General features: G+C 47.4%; 4 protein-coding genes across 4 annotated transcripts; 2 read left to right on the top strand and 2 right to left on the bottom strand.

Moving 5' to 3' along the window:
• Positions 1–366: 366 nt before the first annotated feature.
• Positions 367–2230, bottom strand: N7500_001501 (MFS transporter; the record flags this gene model as incomplete). The annotated part of the gene is made up of 5 exons (XM_056672647.1): positions 367–574; positions 644–734; positions 788–951; positions 1003–1866; positions 1923–2230. The coding sequence occupies 5 exons, from the start codon at positions 2228–2230 to the stop codon at positions 367–369; spliced, it is 1635 nt and encodes a 544-aa protein (XP_056536166.1).
• Positions 2231–6033: 3803 nt separating this feature from the next.
• N7500_001502 (NAD(P)-dependent alcohol dehydrogenase) lies at positions 6034–7086 on the top strand (the record flags this gene model as incomplete). Its single annotated transcript, XM_056672648.1, has 2 exons — positions 6034–6316; positions 6374–7086. 2 exons carry the CDS (start codon positions 6034–6036, stop codon positions 7084–7086), a joined length of 996 nt encoding a protein of 331 aa, XP_056536167.1.
• Positions 7087–9538: 2452 nt separating this feature from the next.
• On the top strand, positions 9539–12905 carry N7500_001503 (WD40 repeat domain-containing protein; the record flags this gene model as incomplete). The annotated part of the gene is made up of 4 exons (XM_056672649.1): positions 9539–10081; positions 10138–10409; positions 10462–11301; positions 11354–12905. 4 exons carry the CDS (start codon positions 9539–9541, stop codon positions 12903–12905), a joined length of 3207 nt encoding a protein of 1068 aa, XP_056536168.1.
• Positions 12906–13510: 605 nt separating this feature from the next.
• N7500_001504 (SPO22/ZIP4 family meiosis protein) lies at positions 13511–17371 on the bottom strand (the record flags this gene model as incomplete). The annotated part of the gene is made up of 18 exons (XM_056672650.1): positions 13511–14008; positions 14074–14361; positions 14466–14603; positions 14662–14825; positions 14878–14963; positions 15018–15204; positions 15260–15405; positions 15460–15590; positions 15644–15863; positions 15913–15948; positions 16006–16057; positions 16129–16189; positions 16235–16308; positions 16354–16609; positions 16672–16814; positions 16872–16922; positions 16976–17269; positions 17335–17371. The coding sequence occupies 18 exons, from the start codon at positions 17369–17371 to the stop codon at positions 13511–13513; spliced, it is 2862 nt and encodes a 953-aa protein (XP_056536169.1).
• Positions 17372–17455: the final 84 nt, after the last annotated feature.

Below are 17455 nucleotides of genomic sequence, written 5' to 3' on the forward strand. Positions count from 1 at the left end.
ACGAGCGGAACTATTCTTGGACAGTTGCCGACATTGAACATGACCTGGATGATTCGGATTGCATATTTCAAGATATGCATCGACATTTCGGTCATCAGTCCAACCTTCTACATCTTATTTGCCAAGGAAAGACACCGTTCGTAATCATTCGTTCCCGGGGGCTGGACCAGGGGTCGGAAGACTGAAAATAGGAATGTAGGTGCTCAACGGAACTCAGGGTCCCTAGCAATTCTCTAAATATCTAAGAGGTAAGGTTTGCGGGAATGATGCCAGGCATCAATTATTGATTTTGACCATGAGAGATCAGCCACTAGAACCGATCTCCCTGCAATGCTATTTGTTTTCTTCCAGTCCATATCTCGTTTCCTAGGAAATGAAATGGCTTTTCTTGCGAATTATGTGGCCATACTTGTAGAAGACCACAGGAATAGGGACCATCAGCGCTGCCAAACAACCAAGTAGCGTAGAAGCCCATTGGATACCCAGTCTTTGATACATGTAGCTCGCGAACAATGGGAATATAGCACCCGCTAGGGATCGTGCAAAGGTATTGGCAGCAATTGCAGATGCAGCACTAATTTTACAGGTAATTGTTAGCCTTGAAGATTGCTGAGTGCAATCGTGAATAGTGTCAAGTACTTACAACGTCAGATAAGCGTCCAATATATAGTTTTGGGCTTGCAGAAGGATCATGAAGACACCAAAGCCTGTGAACAGCCCGGACAGAGTAGGTGCTAAAACCAATAGATCAGCAAGTCTCAATCAAATGATTAGCATATTGACGTACCTATCCAATGAATATCCTCACGGTATCCACTCCAGCCGAACCAAAACATGCCAATGGAAAATAAAACGCCTCCGACAATCATGGGCGGCAGTCGCCATTCGGGAATGTTTCTACCCTTGTTCTCGGTGAGCTTCTTGAGGTATCGTGGCTGCTCAATAACGAGGCTGGCTTGCTTTAGTAATGTATTTGTGAAGGTATCCATCCATGTTACTCACTATGCGGCTGCCAACACCTCACCCAAAAAGCACCCTACCAAAGGTAGACCACCCAGCCCTCTATTCCATCCATGTATACCCTGGAATACCATAGGATAAGCAGTAAGGAAAGAGTAAAGCAGACCATAAATGAATGCAACATATATGGAAATCAAGAGGACAATCGGCTCTGTGAATAGAAGGCGTAGCGGGCGGCTGAGGTTTTTGACCGCAAGCTCTTTCAGATTCACTTCCACTTCCTCCTGCTTAGCATGAATGCCCCAAATTTTGGTAGCTTTGCGAAGCTTGGAAGCCTTAGAGACAAGAATGACTGGCGCATAGGACTCGGGAAGAACAAGAACAATGAGGATGAGAGCGAAGAAAGCCATAAGAGCAGTCAGGTATTGAGTCCAGCGCCAATCAAGATAGCTGTCTGTGATGAATCCCATGACGAACGGAGCAACGAATGGACCTCCAAATGCAACAACCGAAAAGAAGGAGATAGCGACTCCGCGGCTCGAGTCATCGAACAGGTCACTGATAGTTGCGGCACCGCAAGTAAGAGGTGCCGCCCCAAATGCACCTCCAAAGAAGCGACAGAGCATTTCTGTTTGAAGGTCTTTCCCCACAGCGCATCCGATGGAGAAAACTCCTAATCCAAACATCCCAAGCATCATTGGTACCTTTCTCCCATATAACTCGGAGAGGGGCGCCCAAACAATAGGGCCCGTGGCAAACCCGAGGACGTAGAGTGAGAGTCCCACTGTGGTGACTTCGGCGGAGACATTGAATACCTCCGCCACGCGTCCAGAAGCCGCTGACCAGCCACTACCACCAAATGAGGATGCCACTGTCGAATATGCAACAAGTCCACCGGTATAGCACCTTCAATAGCCAGATTGGTAAGCTATAGAAACGACGCAAGCGGACAAGGGACGTACTTCTTAAATAACGGCCAATTATGCGGATGTGTAGGATCGTCGGCATCATTGAAATCAACAAGATAATCGGTGGACGAGGGTAGCTGAGCGGGTAACGGTCTTCCACGTCCAATATTCAGGTCCAATGAAAATTTTCTTTCATCTGCATGAGAGCCGACTGTCTCGCTGTGTTGAAGATTAAGGGTACTGGTTCGTTGCAGCGCTAAACCCTGCAGTGTAGTGAAGTCACTAGTCCCTGTTGTATATTCGTTGGTAGCGTATTCTGCTTGTCTCTCAACGTCGTCACTATCGTGGCCAACAGTTGCCATATCGAGATGTGTAATGATTGGATTGGGGATTTGGCTTTGTTGAAAACTTTTATTCCTTCGATATATGTTCGGGTCCTTTTATATCACTGAGCCAAAGATTGGTAATAAGACAGCCGAATTGTGAAGCCGATATAGAAATCCTCATAAAGGGGCCCATTATGAACTTAGAACCTTTACATAACGGATTGGAATAGCAAAGGGAATTCGGCTAATCCAAGACAGCGACGTAGGAAAATATTCCTTAATTCAGACTAGCATGTCAAGATGCTACGAATGAGTGGATGGAAGCCTGATAAACATAGTTCCAGAGGAGGTTGATCGTTTTATGCAGATTCAACATTCCGCACGAAATTTGGATTATCGGTGCTCAGGGCTGAACCCAAGCCCCAGACAGCATTCAATCAAACATTGACTCAGCAGACCTAATAATTTGACTCTACGCAATACCAACTTGGGCGAATGCTTGCAGGATTTGACCCAATTACAAAATGACGACAGGATTCTCAGACAATAACTTGGCTTTACTCTAGTTGCTAATAGGAGACAGAGCCCGGCCTATCACAGCCAATTAATCAGAGACCCGCGCCCGGGTTCCATTTGCTCCGGACTCAGATCAGACTAGCCATATAATATACTTGTGGGTTTACCCAAGTAGTGACCAGAACGTCTGGGTACTTAGATAGGCATGTCCCCGGCTGAAGTGATTTATCACGAGTCCAGCATAAAATTGCCGTGTGCCGACTATTCCACATTGAAACCTTGAATATCATACCCCATGGCTAGATGTCTGATGCTTTTAAGTGAAAGTATCCGTGGGAGGAGCATATAATCCGTACGGATGAAAGGACGGTATTCCTTATCTCCGTCATCCGCTCCGCTTCCGCTTGCCGCCTCTTACATCCGGTTACAGGTCAAAGCATCTGTCGAGGGATACATGTTAAGCTACAAATATGTAAACGGGAGCCTTGATTTCTGTTGAGTTTCAGTGGTAAAAGACGCTGTATCTTGTCCAACAATATGCACAGAAGTTATAGGAGCTTGACCAACTTTCGTCCATAAAAGCATCAAAATACTGATCTAGAGGACATTGTTCTAGAAGGACTCGTGACTTACTCCTATGCTTCAGGATGTCAACTGAGAGGGATAGAATGCGCATAGCGGCTACTATACGTGAGTACAAGAATCAATAACCTTGGCGTAGTAGACTGTCTGCCTCGCTGGATTGATTTTCGTTTTCTCCCTCCCATATTGAATAATCTTTGTTCCCAGTCGAGATATGTTGTTTCTATCTCGTCGATATTCCTCCTTGTTCAAAATTTTGAGTGTGCTTGTCGATAATTCCTGCCTTTGTTGAAAACTTACAACATATCTCGGTTTATTCTCAGACTCAAGAGAGTGGATTTGCCGGCTCCCATCGGCGTACGTTCGTAGCTATTCTCATACTAGAAATTTTGAACGGTCCAGAAATTGGCTCAGCAGAGAAGTTACGCTCGTGGATCAGACCCTGACAGGATTCCTTCCTTCCAGTAGTCCGGAGAGCAACCTATAGATAAATTTGAGATGATCATCCGACTTGAAATATGCTTTCCCAAGGGGCTTGTCATGTTTGAGATGGTTTTGGATGGATCGATTGGCAAAGACTACCTTTTTTGCCTGGACGCGCACAGCTTGGTTGAGTTTGGAAGAGTGTAGGTCACCTATCCAGTCAAATTTTGCTTTGAGTGCCAATAAATCCCGAAACGCAAGGAGCCACCCACGGGAGAAACTTGCAATAGAAATTGGAGACAGAAATACAACAAAAATACCAGAGGTATATAGTATCTGTACTGGATTCCGATCAAGGCATCACAAAATGCGGCCAACCTTGCAGACCTCTCGAATTAATTGAATGACAAACAACACCCAAGGGTGACTGAAGATTCTCTGGTCAGCCGTCATTGCATGAACAACCCACCTAAACCTCCGCAAAGCCCCCAAAGCCTAAAACCTAACCCACCCCAGCCCACTACACAATGGGTCGAGGCTTGGGCCCGATCCTTAGGCCCACCGGTGGGCTATAGACCTGGGGTGAAAGCCCACTAGGCTCTGAAAAGGGGCTTAATAGGGCCTGATAAATACTAAATAACACAAAGTTCCAAGATATATCATTGATAATTAGTTGATTATATTTACTTTTACACACACGAGAAAACGCGTCATTCGGGTAAGTTGTAAAAGGTTCATTTGGAAAGCCATAGTATTCCGGTATAGATCCTCTAGAAATATGTATACGTATACATATATATCTCTATTATGAAGTATTAAAATATGTATCATCAGTCTTTTTTCCGGATTCGACCCGCCGGACTCCATTGAACATTAGACCATACCCTTTGACAGCAACTAAAATTCGAATATCTGAGAGCAAAATTAGTAGAAGGGTAGGGACCATATGGGTGCCCGGGCTAAATTGGACTTCATATTAAGCTCATAGGCCACTGAGGGTTGGACTTCGGGCCTGGGGTCCGGGGTTCGGATCCATTTATGGGCTTTGCGGTTGTCTAAATCCACCCCTTGGCCTTGAGACTCAGCATCAACGCTATAAAGCCTGTTTAGTGTAGCTTGGCTTGTATGCCATGCCATAACTTCCCACAACTGTAACGCACTCGAAGGTTTTTCCCTTTTCTGGCATGAAATGTGATTCTCTAAATGGCTACATTTGATCTAACAAGGACTACTGAAACGCTATAGCCTCGTGGGATACGATGAAATGAGATTTTTCAGAGTCACATGGCTATCTGGATGAAAAATGGACTCTTCAGACCCCACACCCCTCTGACAGTACCATAGTCGACTATATAGGTCGCGCGAACAAGGCGTTTTCCTGATTCTGATGTAACAAACACATGTATTTTCACTACTAACGCACAAGAATATGGCAAGATATATATGACAAGCCCCAACGCATCCTTTCCATTCTTTTCTCACACGGGAAAGCTGACCCACAAAATCCGTGCTCAGTAAAAGGAGTGGAAATTATCCAAGGGCGATCACATTACCAGAGAATCGTGTTACTGTAGATATCAACAAACGAAGATCTCAATCTACCGGAGCAAGTCTAGTACCCAAATATACCTGATTTTGAGCATGCTCATAAAGCCATTCCCCCTAATATACAGTTCTTATCGAGATCGCATTCCCACTGTATCTTAGGGTCTGGTATCTACTTGGATATGACGTCACTCAAGCGGGTTAAGTTTTTGGACAATTCTGAAGGGCAAATTTGCCATCGGATATGGAGTCCAAGTGATCAGTTCGGCACAATTATTGAAGCCTGATTATATAAATAGATGATTATATCTATCCCGACTGTAATTCCACATAAGGTCAAAAGTCTCCGACAAACTTGGACTTCGGAGGAATTGCACCGTCCTGCGCCGTATTAAATATCTGATATGTGGAGACTTTGCTCGGAGGATCACCCTCTGTGGTTTAGCTTGACATGAAATTCCTCACGAGTTCCACAGACGGATGTCTCGGCAATGGTTGGATTAGGCTTGATAGCTAATTGATCGACACAACGTGCAGAATTCTCTAGAACAACTTTAATCTGTTGAATGGTTCGATCCACACCTAGTAGAGACCTCATTGGCAGTGATATGGAAGGATTGCTGGGAAATGGCGTGGCCCAGGGACTAGATGCCGATACATCCAAGACATCTAAAACTTGTTAGTCGTAGAGCTATTTGATTTAAAAAGAGTGATATCTTGTCTGAGTGCAATTATTTTTTTAGTTTCCCACGAATTCACATTTTCATATCATCATGAGTGTCACTTTTGAGGTTTTCCGCGGCTCCAAGGAGGGCAAGATTGTGGCTGACAAGACCACCCGCACCCTCCAGCCTAACGAGGTCTACATTGAGACAACACATTCAGGTCTCTGCGGCACAGATGAGCACTACCTCACTTCCGGCATGGCTCTTGGCCATGAGGGTGTCGGCATTGTTCGCCAGCTCGGCCGGGACGTTACCAACGTGAAGGTTGGAGCGCGCGTTGGATACGGATACACACACTACGTGTGTAAAAACTGTGACAAGTGCTTAACAGGTACGAGCTTCCGCTCTAGAACAAGATCAACAAGTTGCTGATAGTAATCAAAACTAGGCTGGGACCAATATTGCGAGAATAAGAAGGAATACGGCTCACACGACCACGACCTGGGCTCGTTCAGCGGCGGCACCGTTTGGGACGCCGGATGCGTCGTCCCTATCCCAGACGGCTATGAGTCTGCGGATGCCGCGCCCCTGATGTGCGCCGGCGCCACCGTTTGGACTTGCCTGACGGAGTATGGCGTTAAGTCGACAGACCGGGTTGCTATCATGGGTATCGGTGGTCTGGGTCACCTGGCTATCAAGCTCGCCTCGGCAATGGGCTGCCATGTCGTTGTTTTGTCCAGCTCGGAGGCGAAGCGCGAGGAGGCCTTCAGTTTCGGCGCGTCGGAATATCACGTCTTCCGCAAGGGTGAGGAAATTAAGGACTTCAAGCCTGTAAACCACCTGCTTCTCTGCGGCAGTGCCAATGTCGACTACCCAAGTCTCATCCCGCTCATGGATGTGCATGGCTCGATCTATCCCCTGACTGTCGACTTTGCTCCCTCGCCCGTTCCCCTTCTGTTCATGAATATCAAGGGCATCCGTATCCAGGGTTCGCTTGTTGCATCGCGCCGCAGTCTGCGTACATTGCTTGAGTTTGCTGCCGCTAAGAAAATCACCCCGACTTCCATGACCTTCCCCTTGACCAAGGATGGTGTTGAGGCTGCTATGCAGACTCTACGTGATGGAAAGATGAGGTACCGCGGTGTTCTGGTTCGGGAATAAATGATGATTATGAGCATCGATAGAGCGACTTTGATAGTCAGCATGTATTATATTCACACTTTTGGCAGAAAGTTCATAGATATGGCAAATGCAGATTCAACATAAGCGAAACTGAGTCAAGTACCTTGTCAAGTTATCGACATTTCTAAAAGCTTGATATAGCCATCTCATTCTGCTGTTGCTCGCGTATAGTTCACACCTTTTCACTATACTTGATCCAAAAGATTGGCTCATTTTCTCGATTCTCTCTTCCCTGGGTTCAATTCTCCTGTCCCAGGAAAAGCACGCTAGAGCCGAAGCAATATACCGAGGAATTTGGGAAATGTGTAAAGAAACACTTGGTGTCAGCGATAACACAACTCTTTCAGCTCTTCGTGAACTTATGTTCCGTCGTCGTTAGACAAAGAAACTTCATCAAAGCTGAAGGATTACAACGTCAAGCCGCTTGGACCTAGCCACAAGGCTACGCTCGCCGCTCTGCACAACCTAGGCGGATTTCTTGATTACCAGGCAAAGTTTGCAGAGGTTGAGACTGTATTCCGAGAAGCCTGGGAAGAGCGCAGTGAATCTTTAGGTGTAAACCATGAAAAACACTCAATTCTCTGAAGTGTTTGGGCGGTACTCGCCGCGACAATTACCAATCATAAAACCGGTAGACAACAGCAAAGGCAGTCTGCCAAAAGTGGGCTATTCCGGCGATGATGGAACGTTATTTGGTTCATTTCGTATATTTTCCTTTTCTAGCGTCCAAGCTATTCATCAACGTCATACCGTACAGATGTGTAGTATATTGCTCTGTTCACCGACAAACAACATCTTGAATCCAATGTCGTTTGTTTGCTAAAATAAACCAGCTACTACCGTCCCTCTCTGGAAAAGATTATTGAGCCTAGATAAAAACCCCGGGCTTCATCTCACTACTTAGTCTTTGACTTGATCAACGCAACCATCTTTTCCATTTTTCGCGTTTCCATGTGACCCCGCAGAAGAAGGCGAAGGTCCGGAAGCGCAACAGAAAGGCATCCAGAAAGGCCAGGATCAAGGCTAAGGAGGAAGCTGCAACTCAGCGGGAATCTCTCAACCGAGACAGGGCCTCAACTCCCTTGCCACACCATGGACTGGAAAGATGCCAGAAAGGACTTCATCCAAGCAATCATCGGAAATGAATCCCAAACAACAGTCTAATCCTTAGAGTCGATCTACCAATCCTACTCACTCCAATATCAAAAAGCGGCGAGAGGTGGCCACTGAAATGGAAGGGAAAGGCCTTAAGAGTACCATGGATCATCTTCGATGTGATGAGTGGCTGCATGGACACCCTGTTGGCCCTTCGAGGACCATATCAACGGCGAGTGCATGGGTTGGGAATTGAGATACACAAAAATATCTCAGTGATCTTCTCAGATATCTTTTTGAAATGTTAATAAACATCTTTCCCTTCTCGGTTCTCTAGGTGGGTAGACAGGAGAGAGAAACGGCAGAGGCTTGATTTGCGACAACCTTCCCGTGTCTGACCTTGAATATATTTTTCACAGTCTCTGTAAAGCAGCCACGATCGCGCAGCAGGATGCTTAAAAGCCATTTCCTTAAAACGATTTGTGAATGGAATAAAAATGCTAGGGCTTTCGTGCGGGCAGTTGCATGAGACTTGTTGTCTGTATGATTGGTAGAAATGGGCATCGGAATGGACAGGTCACTCGTGTAAACTTAGGGCATCGGGGTGCACGAGACCATCTCGGCACGTGAAATGCTGGACACGGTACGGAGTACGGAGTAAAGAGTCTCAGATTAAATGCAAACCCACCTGTGGACCTCCCGTGGGACCCCCGTGCGCCTTTCGATCTGATCCGATCGGTGATACTTAGTAAAACTACCGTTCAACGTACTTCCGTACTCTGTACTCCCATCGAAGCTCACGTTGAGCCGAAGGCCCGAGTTAGTGCGGCGAACTGTGCGGTACACGACCCACCGTTCATCTCGCGCTTTTTCGCAGATCAAGGATATTTCGAGCTCTCAAATCTCTCGATCAGTGGGAATTCGGCAATTCCTCGATCCAAGAGGCCAATCAGAAGCCAACCAGGGGCCCAGATAATTCCATGGAGCCAGGGGCATCCCAAGGGTTCAAATTCCTCCGATCGACTGGAATGATCTGCTTTAGCGCGGAATGAGCCTCGTGTTTGTTTCCTTTTATGCTCCTATACGCTCTTTTGGTCAGTAGTTCTATATTCGTGCATGGAGATCAGACTTGGCTGATCAGAGCTTCATTTCAGCTTGCCCCCACTAATCCTACCATCCCTCCACACTCTCTCCTGACCACACCCGAGATAAAATTTCCGACGCCTACTTTAGCCTGATTGGCACTCACGGACCCGTCCTATGAACTGGGCTTGAGATGAAAACATCCCGTGTTCTCCGCGGACTTTGAATCACCGACCGCCTCTTCCCCGAGGATATGGCTACCACTGCCCCCCTCAGTGCGAAAAGCAAGCTTGCCGGACCCGGCGCATCCTTGAAAATCACTCCTTCGAACTCTCCAATCCTCCGACCAGGCACGCGATCGCCTAGCAAAACCGCCCATCAATCCTTCCTGTCCCTCCAAACTGTTATCGGCACAACAACAACTACGCCCAATGGCTTTTCAAGCCATGATCAGAGCAGAAGCTTTGCGCTATGCGCTGGATCAGCAGCGGTCCTCGCCGAATTAGATGAGAACGACAACATAACACAGCGCTTCTTCCGAGCCCGCCCCTCCGCGACCAGTGTTAACCCGTCAACTTCTTTTTACAACCAATCAACACCACCGGCCACCCCGGACCCGAGATCGCGGTCCCTTTCCCATATTCGATCGAACCCCCACCTCAATGTTCCCAATGGATCTCCGTCAAGTGAAATCATCGACAGCGGCAGTCCACGTGGTTGGTCTTCGAGGGAAAGAATCAAGGCAGTGACAAGTGTTTCGATCAGCCCGAATGGAAGATTCCTTGCAGTCGGAGAGGTGAGTGGGGGAAAATGAGATAAATGCTTGCAACAGTAGCAGCTGACAACGCCAAGACTGGGTATAATCCTCGAGTTTTGATCTTTTCGACAGCGAGAGATGCTCTGCCGGATGTTCCGCTATCTATTCTGAACGAGCATACATTCGGTGTTCGCAGCCTAGCCTTTAGCCCCGACTCTCAGTATTTGGCAACACTTGGTAATCCAAATGATGGCTTTCTCTTTATCTGGGCTATAAATCTCAAAAATGGCTCGGCCAAGTTACACTCCGCGAATAAATGCACCTCGTTTATCAAGGATATGTGCTGGGCCGGCCAGAGCTTGGTTACGTATGTTTGATCGGATGGTGGTAACTAGCAGTCAACTAATCTCTTTGTTCAGGACTGGTCTGCGACACGTTAAGGTCTGGCGTCTTCCAATGGTGATTCGGCCAGCGTCACCAACCAAGTCACGTTTGAATATCGAGGGAGCTGGTCCCTCGCCCAATCCTGCCCCCAAAGCACTTTCTGGCAGGAATTGTCTATTAGGCGCGCTTGGCGACAACACCTTCACCTGTGTGAGCAGTATCTCCCACAACGAGGCTGTAGTCGGCACAGATTCAGGGGCACTTTGCTTCCTCGATGATCGCGAGGGTTCACAAAAGATGATCACGGTAAAGCAAGTCGGATTCAGCATCACATCATTGGCCGTAGACTTTGATCAAGAGTCCATATGGCTAGGTGGACGAGGAAGGCAAATGCAGCGTGTGCCATTCGAAGTTCTACGATCATCTGGTTCATCCATGCCGATGTCTCCTGCCCGCGTTGACAAGAGTGCACTTGACAGGAAGATCAAGGCACCGGCAATTACGTGCATGGGGTCTCTGAATTCCCACCTGGTTACTGTCGAATCCACCCGCGCCATCCATGTCTATCCGATCGACACCTTAGGCGAAGATGGTGAACACGAAGAAAGCGAGGCTTCCATGCCAGCCCATCGCGATCCCATCCTCGGTATTTGTCGCATGGTTTTCCCTAACGACTTGTCTGCTGAATTCTTCACGTGGTCTCGCAACGGGTCGGTGAACTTTTGGGATGCCCAAGGGAAGTGTCGAGGATCGAAAAACATCGATCTTGATCAATTTCCGGGAAAAGAAGACGATGCGGCAAATGAACTCAAAATTTTGAGGACCGCTGAAAAAGCCAACTGGTTTGTCTCTGGTGACAAGTTCGGTGTATTGAGGTATGTGTAGATTTGAGACGGTAGCCTGGCTTTTCAGCTGACTCTAATGCAGAATCTTTTCGAATTCCGACTGGACTTGCCTTAACCAGGCGCGTGCCCATGGCGGAGAGATCACTGATGTGGCCATTCAAGGCATGGACGATACCTGGTTAATGGCCAGTTCTGGGCGGGATCGGATGGTGCAACTATTCGAGAAACGAGACACCGAGTTGCATTTGATTCAGACCATGGATGATCACGTCGGAGCTGTTGGGCAACTGATGTTCATCAACGAGGGTGAGAAGTTGCTTTCGTGCTCTGCAGATCGCACTGTTGTCATTAGAGACCGTGCGACGCGTGAGGTCGATTGCGGCACATCCGTTGCCTACCTTATCTCAAGGGTCATCACGCAAAAGGCCTCCCCAGTATCGATGACACTTTGTCCAGACGACTCAAACATTCTATACCTTTCTACTATGGACCGTTGTGTTTCGAAATTCGATATCTCTTCCGGGCGCCAACTTCACTGTTTCAAGGCATCTGATTCAGAGACATCCGATGCAGTAGTCCTGGGCTCGTTGACAGTTGCATCTGAAATCTCAGGTCAAACCCCAAAGATTCTTATAGGTGTTTCGAGCACCGACAAGTCTATTCGGGTCTACGATCTGGAGCGAGATCAGCTCCTCACTGGCGAGTTTGGCCATACAGAAGGCGTGACCGATGTGTTACTCCTCGAGGAGCGTGATAAATCCGATGGGTCCCAAACCAAGCGCACAGTTGTCAGTACCGGTATGGATGGTATCCTGATGATATGGAACCTAGCTGTCCAGCAACAGGTCTCTCCAGATCTCATTGGGACCACACGCGAGGACGACGAAACACCCGCAAAGGAAATGACAGCGGCGAGGCCCCCTCTCCGAAAAGTCCTTTCTCGCAGCGAGCTCGCCGGATTTCAACGCCCGGATAGCCCGAATCCTTCAACACCAACACCTATACGCGAACACTCCCCAACCCTGCGTCGAAAGCTATCTCGACTATCTCTGGCGCCATCATCACTAAAAAACAACTCCGTCTCAGAAACACCGTCTCCTCCAAACCGCCTCTCCCCAACCCAACGCGCACCCCAAGATCGACACCGCCGGTCCCCATCCCCAGTAAGCCCGAAATCCAAAACCCCAACACCGCGAAAACTTTACAGTGCAAGATCCACCAATCGCCGCACATCCCTCGACTTCCGCAACCGCGGCAAAACTACCCCACGCAGCGAATTCGGAAGCCTGGACATGTCCACTGAGCAGCTGTGCCGGACTCTGCGAGCGTTTCGCAAGAAACTCAATGGCTCAAGTCAAAGCATCCAAGCACAAAAGGAACTCGAGCGCGAACTCAGTCTTACGCTCCACATCGTGGAGGGTCGTGGACAGAGTAGTGATGAGAGCGCCGAGAGCGCCGAGACGGAGACGGATAGTAGTGGTAAGGATATGGAGCAGGAGCGGAAACAGGGCTACTCGGCTGTCTCCAAGTCGCCTCGTATTCCTCACCATATGCCGTCTACTCCGTCACTGCGTCCTAAGGGGACACGGCAGGTTTCGCGGAGTCGTTCTTGTGATACGAACGGAGAAGAATGAAGTTCATTCTCTCATGGGGGCTTTGACCCTGCTTTCGGGAGACATTGCATCTCTGGTGCTTTATGGCTTGTTCAATGGCCATGGCCTTTTTATATCGTCTTTCCCTTGATCCTTTTTTTTTATTTACTGGCATTTTGGCTTATGCATTCTCTTGGATTCTTTCCTTTTCGGTTCCCTCTTTGGATCTATGCATCGTCTACTGGAATTTTGGTGGGCGATCTTTCTTTCTACTTACTGATTTCTTAGAGGTCATTTCTCTTCTGATGATACCCATATTTACCCTTTTGAGAGGCTATATGCCATCTCGCCATGATTAAGATCATTGAATTCTTTCTTTCTCCTACGTTTCTGCTGATCGGGAAAAAAAATAAGAATACCTAATTCAATTCAGCTTCATCTCAAAGAGCTAGCACTTCACTCCACACACATTCCTCCATATTGCCATAACCCATCTGAAAAATCATCAACCATCTCCATTTAATCCTCGATGTAATCTCGACCAGCAGCGTTTCGATAAATGATTATTCCTCACTTCACGCAATCTTACCATAAAATTCACTGGAGATATCCAGATCAGATCACTTTGACAACTCGAGGCGTGAAAATCAAACCAAGCTCCCCAACCTAGTCTGAAGTGTCTGAACCAGCTGTCTGGCCTGGGAACCCGGTGCAAGCTGAGCGATACGAATAGCCTTTTTCGCCCAACGCTGACAGTCCTCGTCCCGTGTCGCGCGGTAAAAGTCAGTAGCCTTGTTGAAAGCCACGGAAGAAATCTTGAGTAACTCCGCAACTGGATATGCAGGTTCATCATTCAGCGTAGAGCCGGATTGGATGGGATTCGAATCCTGCTCTTCTTGTTTGACCTCTCCACCGCTGGTCTCTTTATCTATTATGGCAAGGACTCTGTCGAGCACTTCTTCAGCAACCTCTGCATTGGCCATTTTGACATCCAAGAAGTCAATTGTATTCGGGTTTATGAATGGGGGTGGTGCAATGGCTCGAGAAAATAGACAATGGAGGTAGCGGGGCAAAGAAACCCGGAAATCGCCCTGGAATGTAGTAGGGGGATCGTTCTGTAGCTCGCTAAGCTTTGACATGATGTGCTATTGTATGAATGTCAGTAGCTGTCCAGATAGGGTAATATCGCGGTAATAAGAGAATAGCGCACCTTGATGATCGGAATCGACACTGCGGGTGGTAGGCTCCATTGGAAATTTAGATCTAGGATTGGTGCGTAAAACTTCGGTTTGGGGAATCTCTCATCCGACGCACAAGAGCCGATAATCTCGTCCCACTGCCTGAGATACATGGAAGCCTCAAAGTCGAAGAATCGCGCAATGTCAAGGTGCCTGTCTTCCTTCTCATTCGTCTCCTCGGATGCTTCTTCTTCATCTTCCCAGCCATGCAACTGTTTGAGTTGCTTGAAACATATGCGTACATCCACGTAGCGCGTTATCTACAGATGGTCAGTATCGTCATCATGGCCTATCCTGTTGTGATGTTCCCTGGGGGATGCGGAGTGGGGGTTATGCTGTTTTTCGGAGACTTGTTGAAACCAACCTTCTTATTCTGATCGATCTCGCGGCGGGCTTTAAGTGAAGCAGCAAGAAGACGGAGGTAAGCAACTGCAAAGAGATGCGGTCTTGGTGCATTGGAATCCATCTCAGGGTAAGCAATCTGACGATATTGAAGCGCAAACTGCAAACATGTTAGTAAAAATACCCAAATATACAATTTGCATGAACTCAAAGCCGACCTCTCTCGAGTAATTCAAGACCGAAGTAGCATGAAGGAATCCAGAAGAGTTGATAAGTTTCAAAGCAAGATTGTAAGTTGCGAAATACAGGAATTGTAGTTGAGTAACTGAGACCTCCTGGTCGCCACCTTCAAACATGCTGTTCTCTTTTGCATAAGACAGGGCTATATAATGGTCAGAACGAGGAGATTAGTATAATTTGAGGGGAAAACGCACCACTCCGGAGTACAGTCTCGATACACTCGCCAAGCCTTTGGCTGAAGCCTTTCTGAAGCTCTTGCAAAAGTAGAGTAATTGCAAATCTGTTCATGGAAGTTAGACTTTTAAAGAAGGTCACAAATTCGAAGCATTCTCACATGTAATGTTCGGCAGCGGTAAAGTCCTGATGATAAATATCATCTGAAGTCAAGCATTTGGTCAATTGATCGAAACAATTAAGTACTTCTTCTGGTTTGTCTTGTCTTTGAGCTTCAATCGCGCACGACAATAGACTCATTTGCTTGTGCGGCACGGGGTGAAGAGGAAAGCCGAGATAGAAATGCCCTTTCATATAGTTAGAGTAGACCAGAAAGGTTGATGTTCTATAGATTATTCATACCAGAGCCGTCTTTTCCCTCAAGCAAGCTCAACTTGTAGGACAAATACAACCGTCCGCAATCTACCTGGCTTTGGACTAGGCCCCGATCCATCAACCGACGAGCAGCGGCGAGATTTCCAGTCTGTAGATAACATACTAGCAGCTTCCTGAAAGACGTTAGCCTAAAATGCAAGTTAAACCCTGAGTTCTATTTCACTGACTTTTGTATAGCGATCTGAATGAATTGGGAGCAGTGTTGAAAGATCTTGGGTTCGCTGCACATCTGAAGCCAGAGTTGTGCAGTCCAGTAGTCGTTCTTGAGAAGGGCACTGCCAGTCATTTTCCAAATGCACTATTTGTAACCTGTTAGCTACTATCACTGATCGCAATGAAAGTCTGCCTTACGATCACGGTGGCGTGAGCTGCGTTGGCACTGATTGATGGAAATCCACGTTGCTCCAGTGCGTCAATCACACCCCGAAGCGTGCGAATACGCATAGGATCAGAACATTCAGATCTGCTCAGAAGCAGCGTAAAAGAGACAAAGCATTTCTCTGTCCATTCTCTTGATGGCAGGGGGCGCATGAGCAGTATTCGAAGTGCTTCCATCCCGTTGTCTGAACCACTAGAAAAACATCAGCAAATTCCTCATCAGATCGGCTGTATGAAGCTACCCTGCATGTCCCAAGGAGCGGGCAAATTGGAAAATTCTAAATCAACGGTTAACTTTCATGACTCGCCATGTCAATACTGGTGATATAGCTCACATAGGCATGTTCATATCTGTGAGAGTCGTCTTCTCGACCAGACTCTGCAGACCTACACCGATATGGTCAATTCAGTTCCATTTAAAATCAAATTCAGTCTCCCTTGGAGTATCCCATGAGTACCTGGATTATTGTGTCCCATAGAAAGATCAAAAAGAATCACAGCAGGGTGCTCTGGGTAATTCTAAAAAGGTTAGCTTCAAGTTTAGCACAACCTCCACAGACATACTTCTCTCAAGACTCCCATTTCAAGATTGTACAAGAGGTCTGAGTAGGAAGTTTTAATTTGCGTACAAGCCACGGCTGCATCACGTTAGTCTGGTTCAAAAACTTGATTAACTCACTCACCAAGGGAATGTCGAACAACCAGGTTCCAGTTATGGTAATCTGGAAATTTGATCTCAGTCATAATGGACAAAGCCTCCAAGCGATCTCTCGCTCTTTCCAGCCAAATTAATGCAATGTCAAACTGTCGTCGTGCGAGTGCAGAGTCGCCAATGATAAAACAAGTTTCGAAAACCGCCTCTTCATCATCCGTCAAACCAGGCACAGAAACTTTCGCAAAGAAATGCTCGGCGATATCTACTCGGTCCTGAAACCAGGCCTGCAATGGCATGTTAGTCCTGGTATTTATATATCAAACAGTATCCCGGCGATACGACTCACCAGTCGAGCACGAAGCGAGTTGTATCGGGTAGTGAGAGTGCCATTAATTGTGGCGTCAAGGCCAAGATGAGCAGGCTGAATACTTGCCAGCCTCAGGGCTGCGACTGACAGGATATTCAGCGCAATTTCACATTGCTGGTTCACTGTGTTTGTCGTTAATTCTGACAATTCCATCATGTGTGAGGTATAGGGTGATGTACCAAGGCAAATACGTGCCGCCTTGAGGGCCAGATCAAGAGCCCTGATACTCCCTGTTGAATGTCAGTGAAGCCCACTTCCATGTATAATAGGAACCATGAAAAACCTAGGAGATCGGGCAACACAGCCATATTCAACACAGCAAATGCGAGAGCCCTCACTTTGCCAAGCAACAGCACATCATTCGGATTGTTACCATGCGACACCAGGAGCTCAATGCAGTCATTCCACAGCAATGTACCAATCGTATCCAGTTGCTCATTACCCGATGTAATTGCCACGGTGCCAAACGGGTTGCTGTTAAGCTCGACATCCAGTCTGTGTATGTCATTGGGGGAGAGAAGAGGAGCGCTTGAAGCACTGGCTGTGGAGAAGGTTGTGTGCAAACTGCGAGCAAAGTCTGAGAAAGGAAAGCTCAGTGGTTAGCTGCTGTACCTCGCGGGCGACATGATGTGCGGCTCATACCTGCCAAAGCCTGGCGTCGTCCAGACGGTTGCGCCATGGTAAGACTTAGGGATCTGGAGACAAGTGGAGAAGAGGATAGAAGGAAAAGTCGAAAAGAGATACAATACAGTCGAGTCTGAGA

The sequence above is a fragment of the Penicillium coprophilum genome, assembly GCF_028826855.1.
Source record: "Penicillium coprophilum strain IBT 35676 chromosome Unknown utg000002l_segment0_segment0, whole genome shotgun sequence".
Lineage (NCBI taxonomy): Eukaryota > Fungi > Ascomycota > Eurotiomycetes > Eurotiales > Aspergillaceae > Penicillium > Penicillium coprophilum.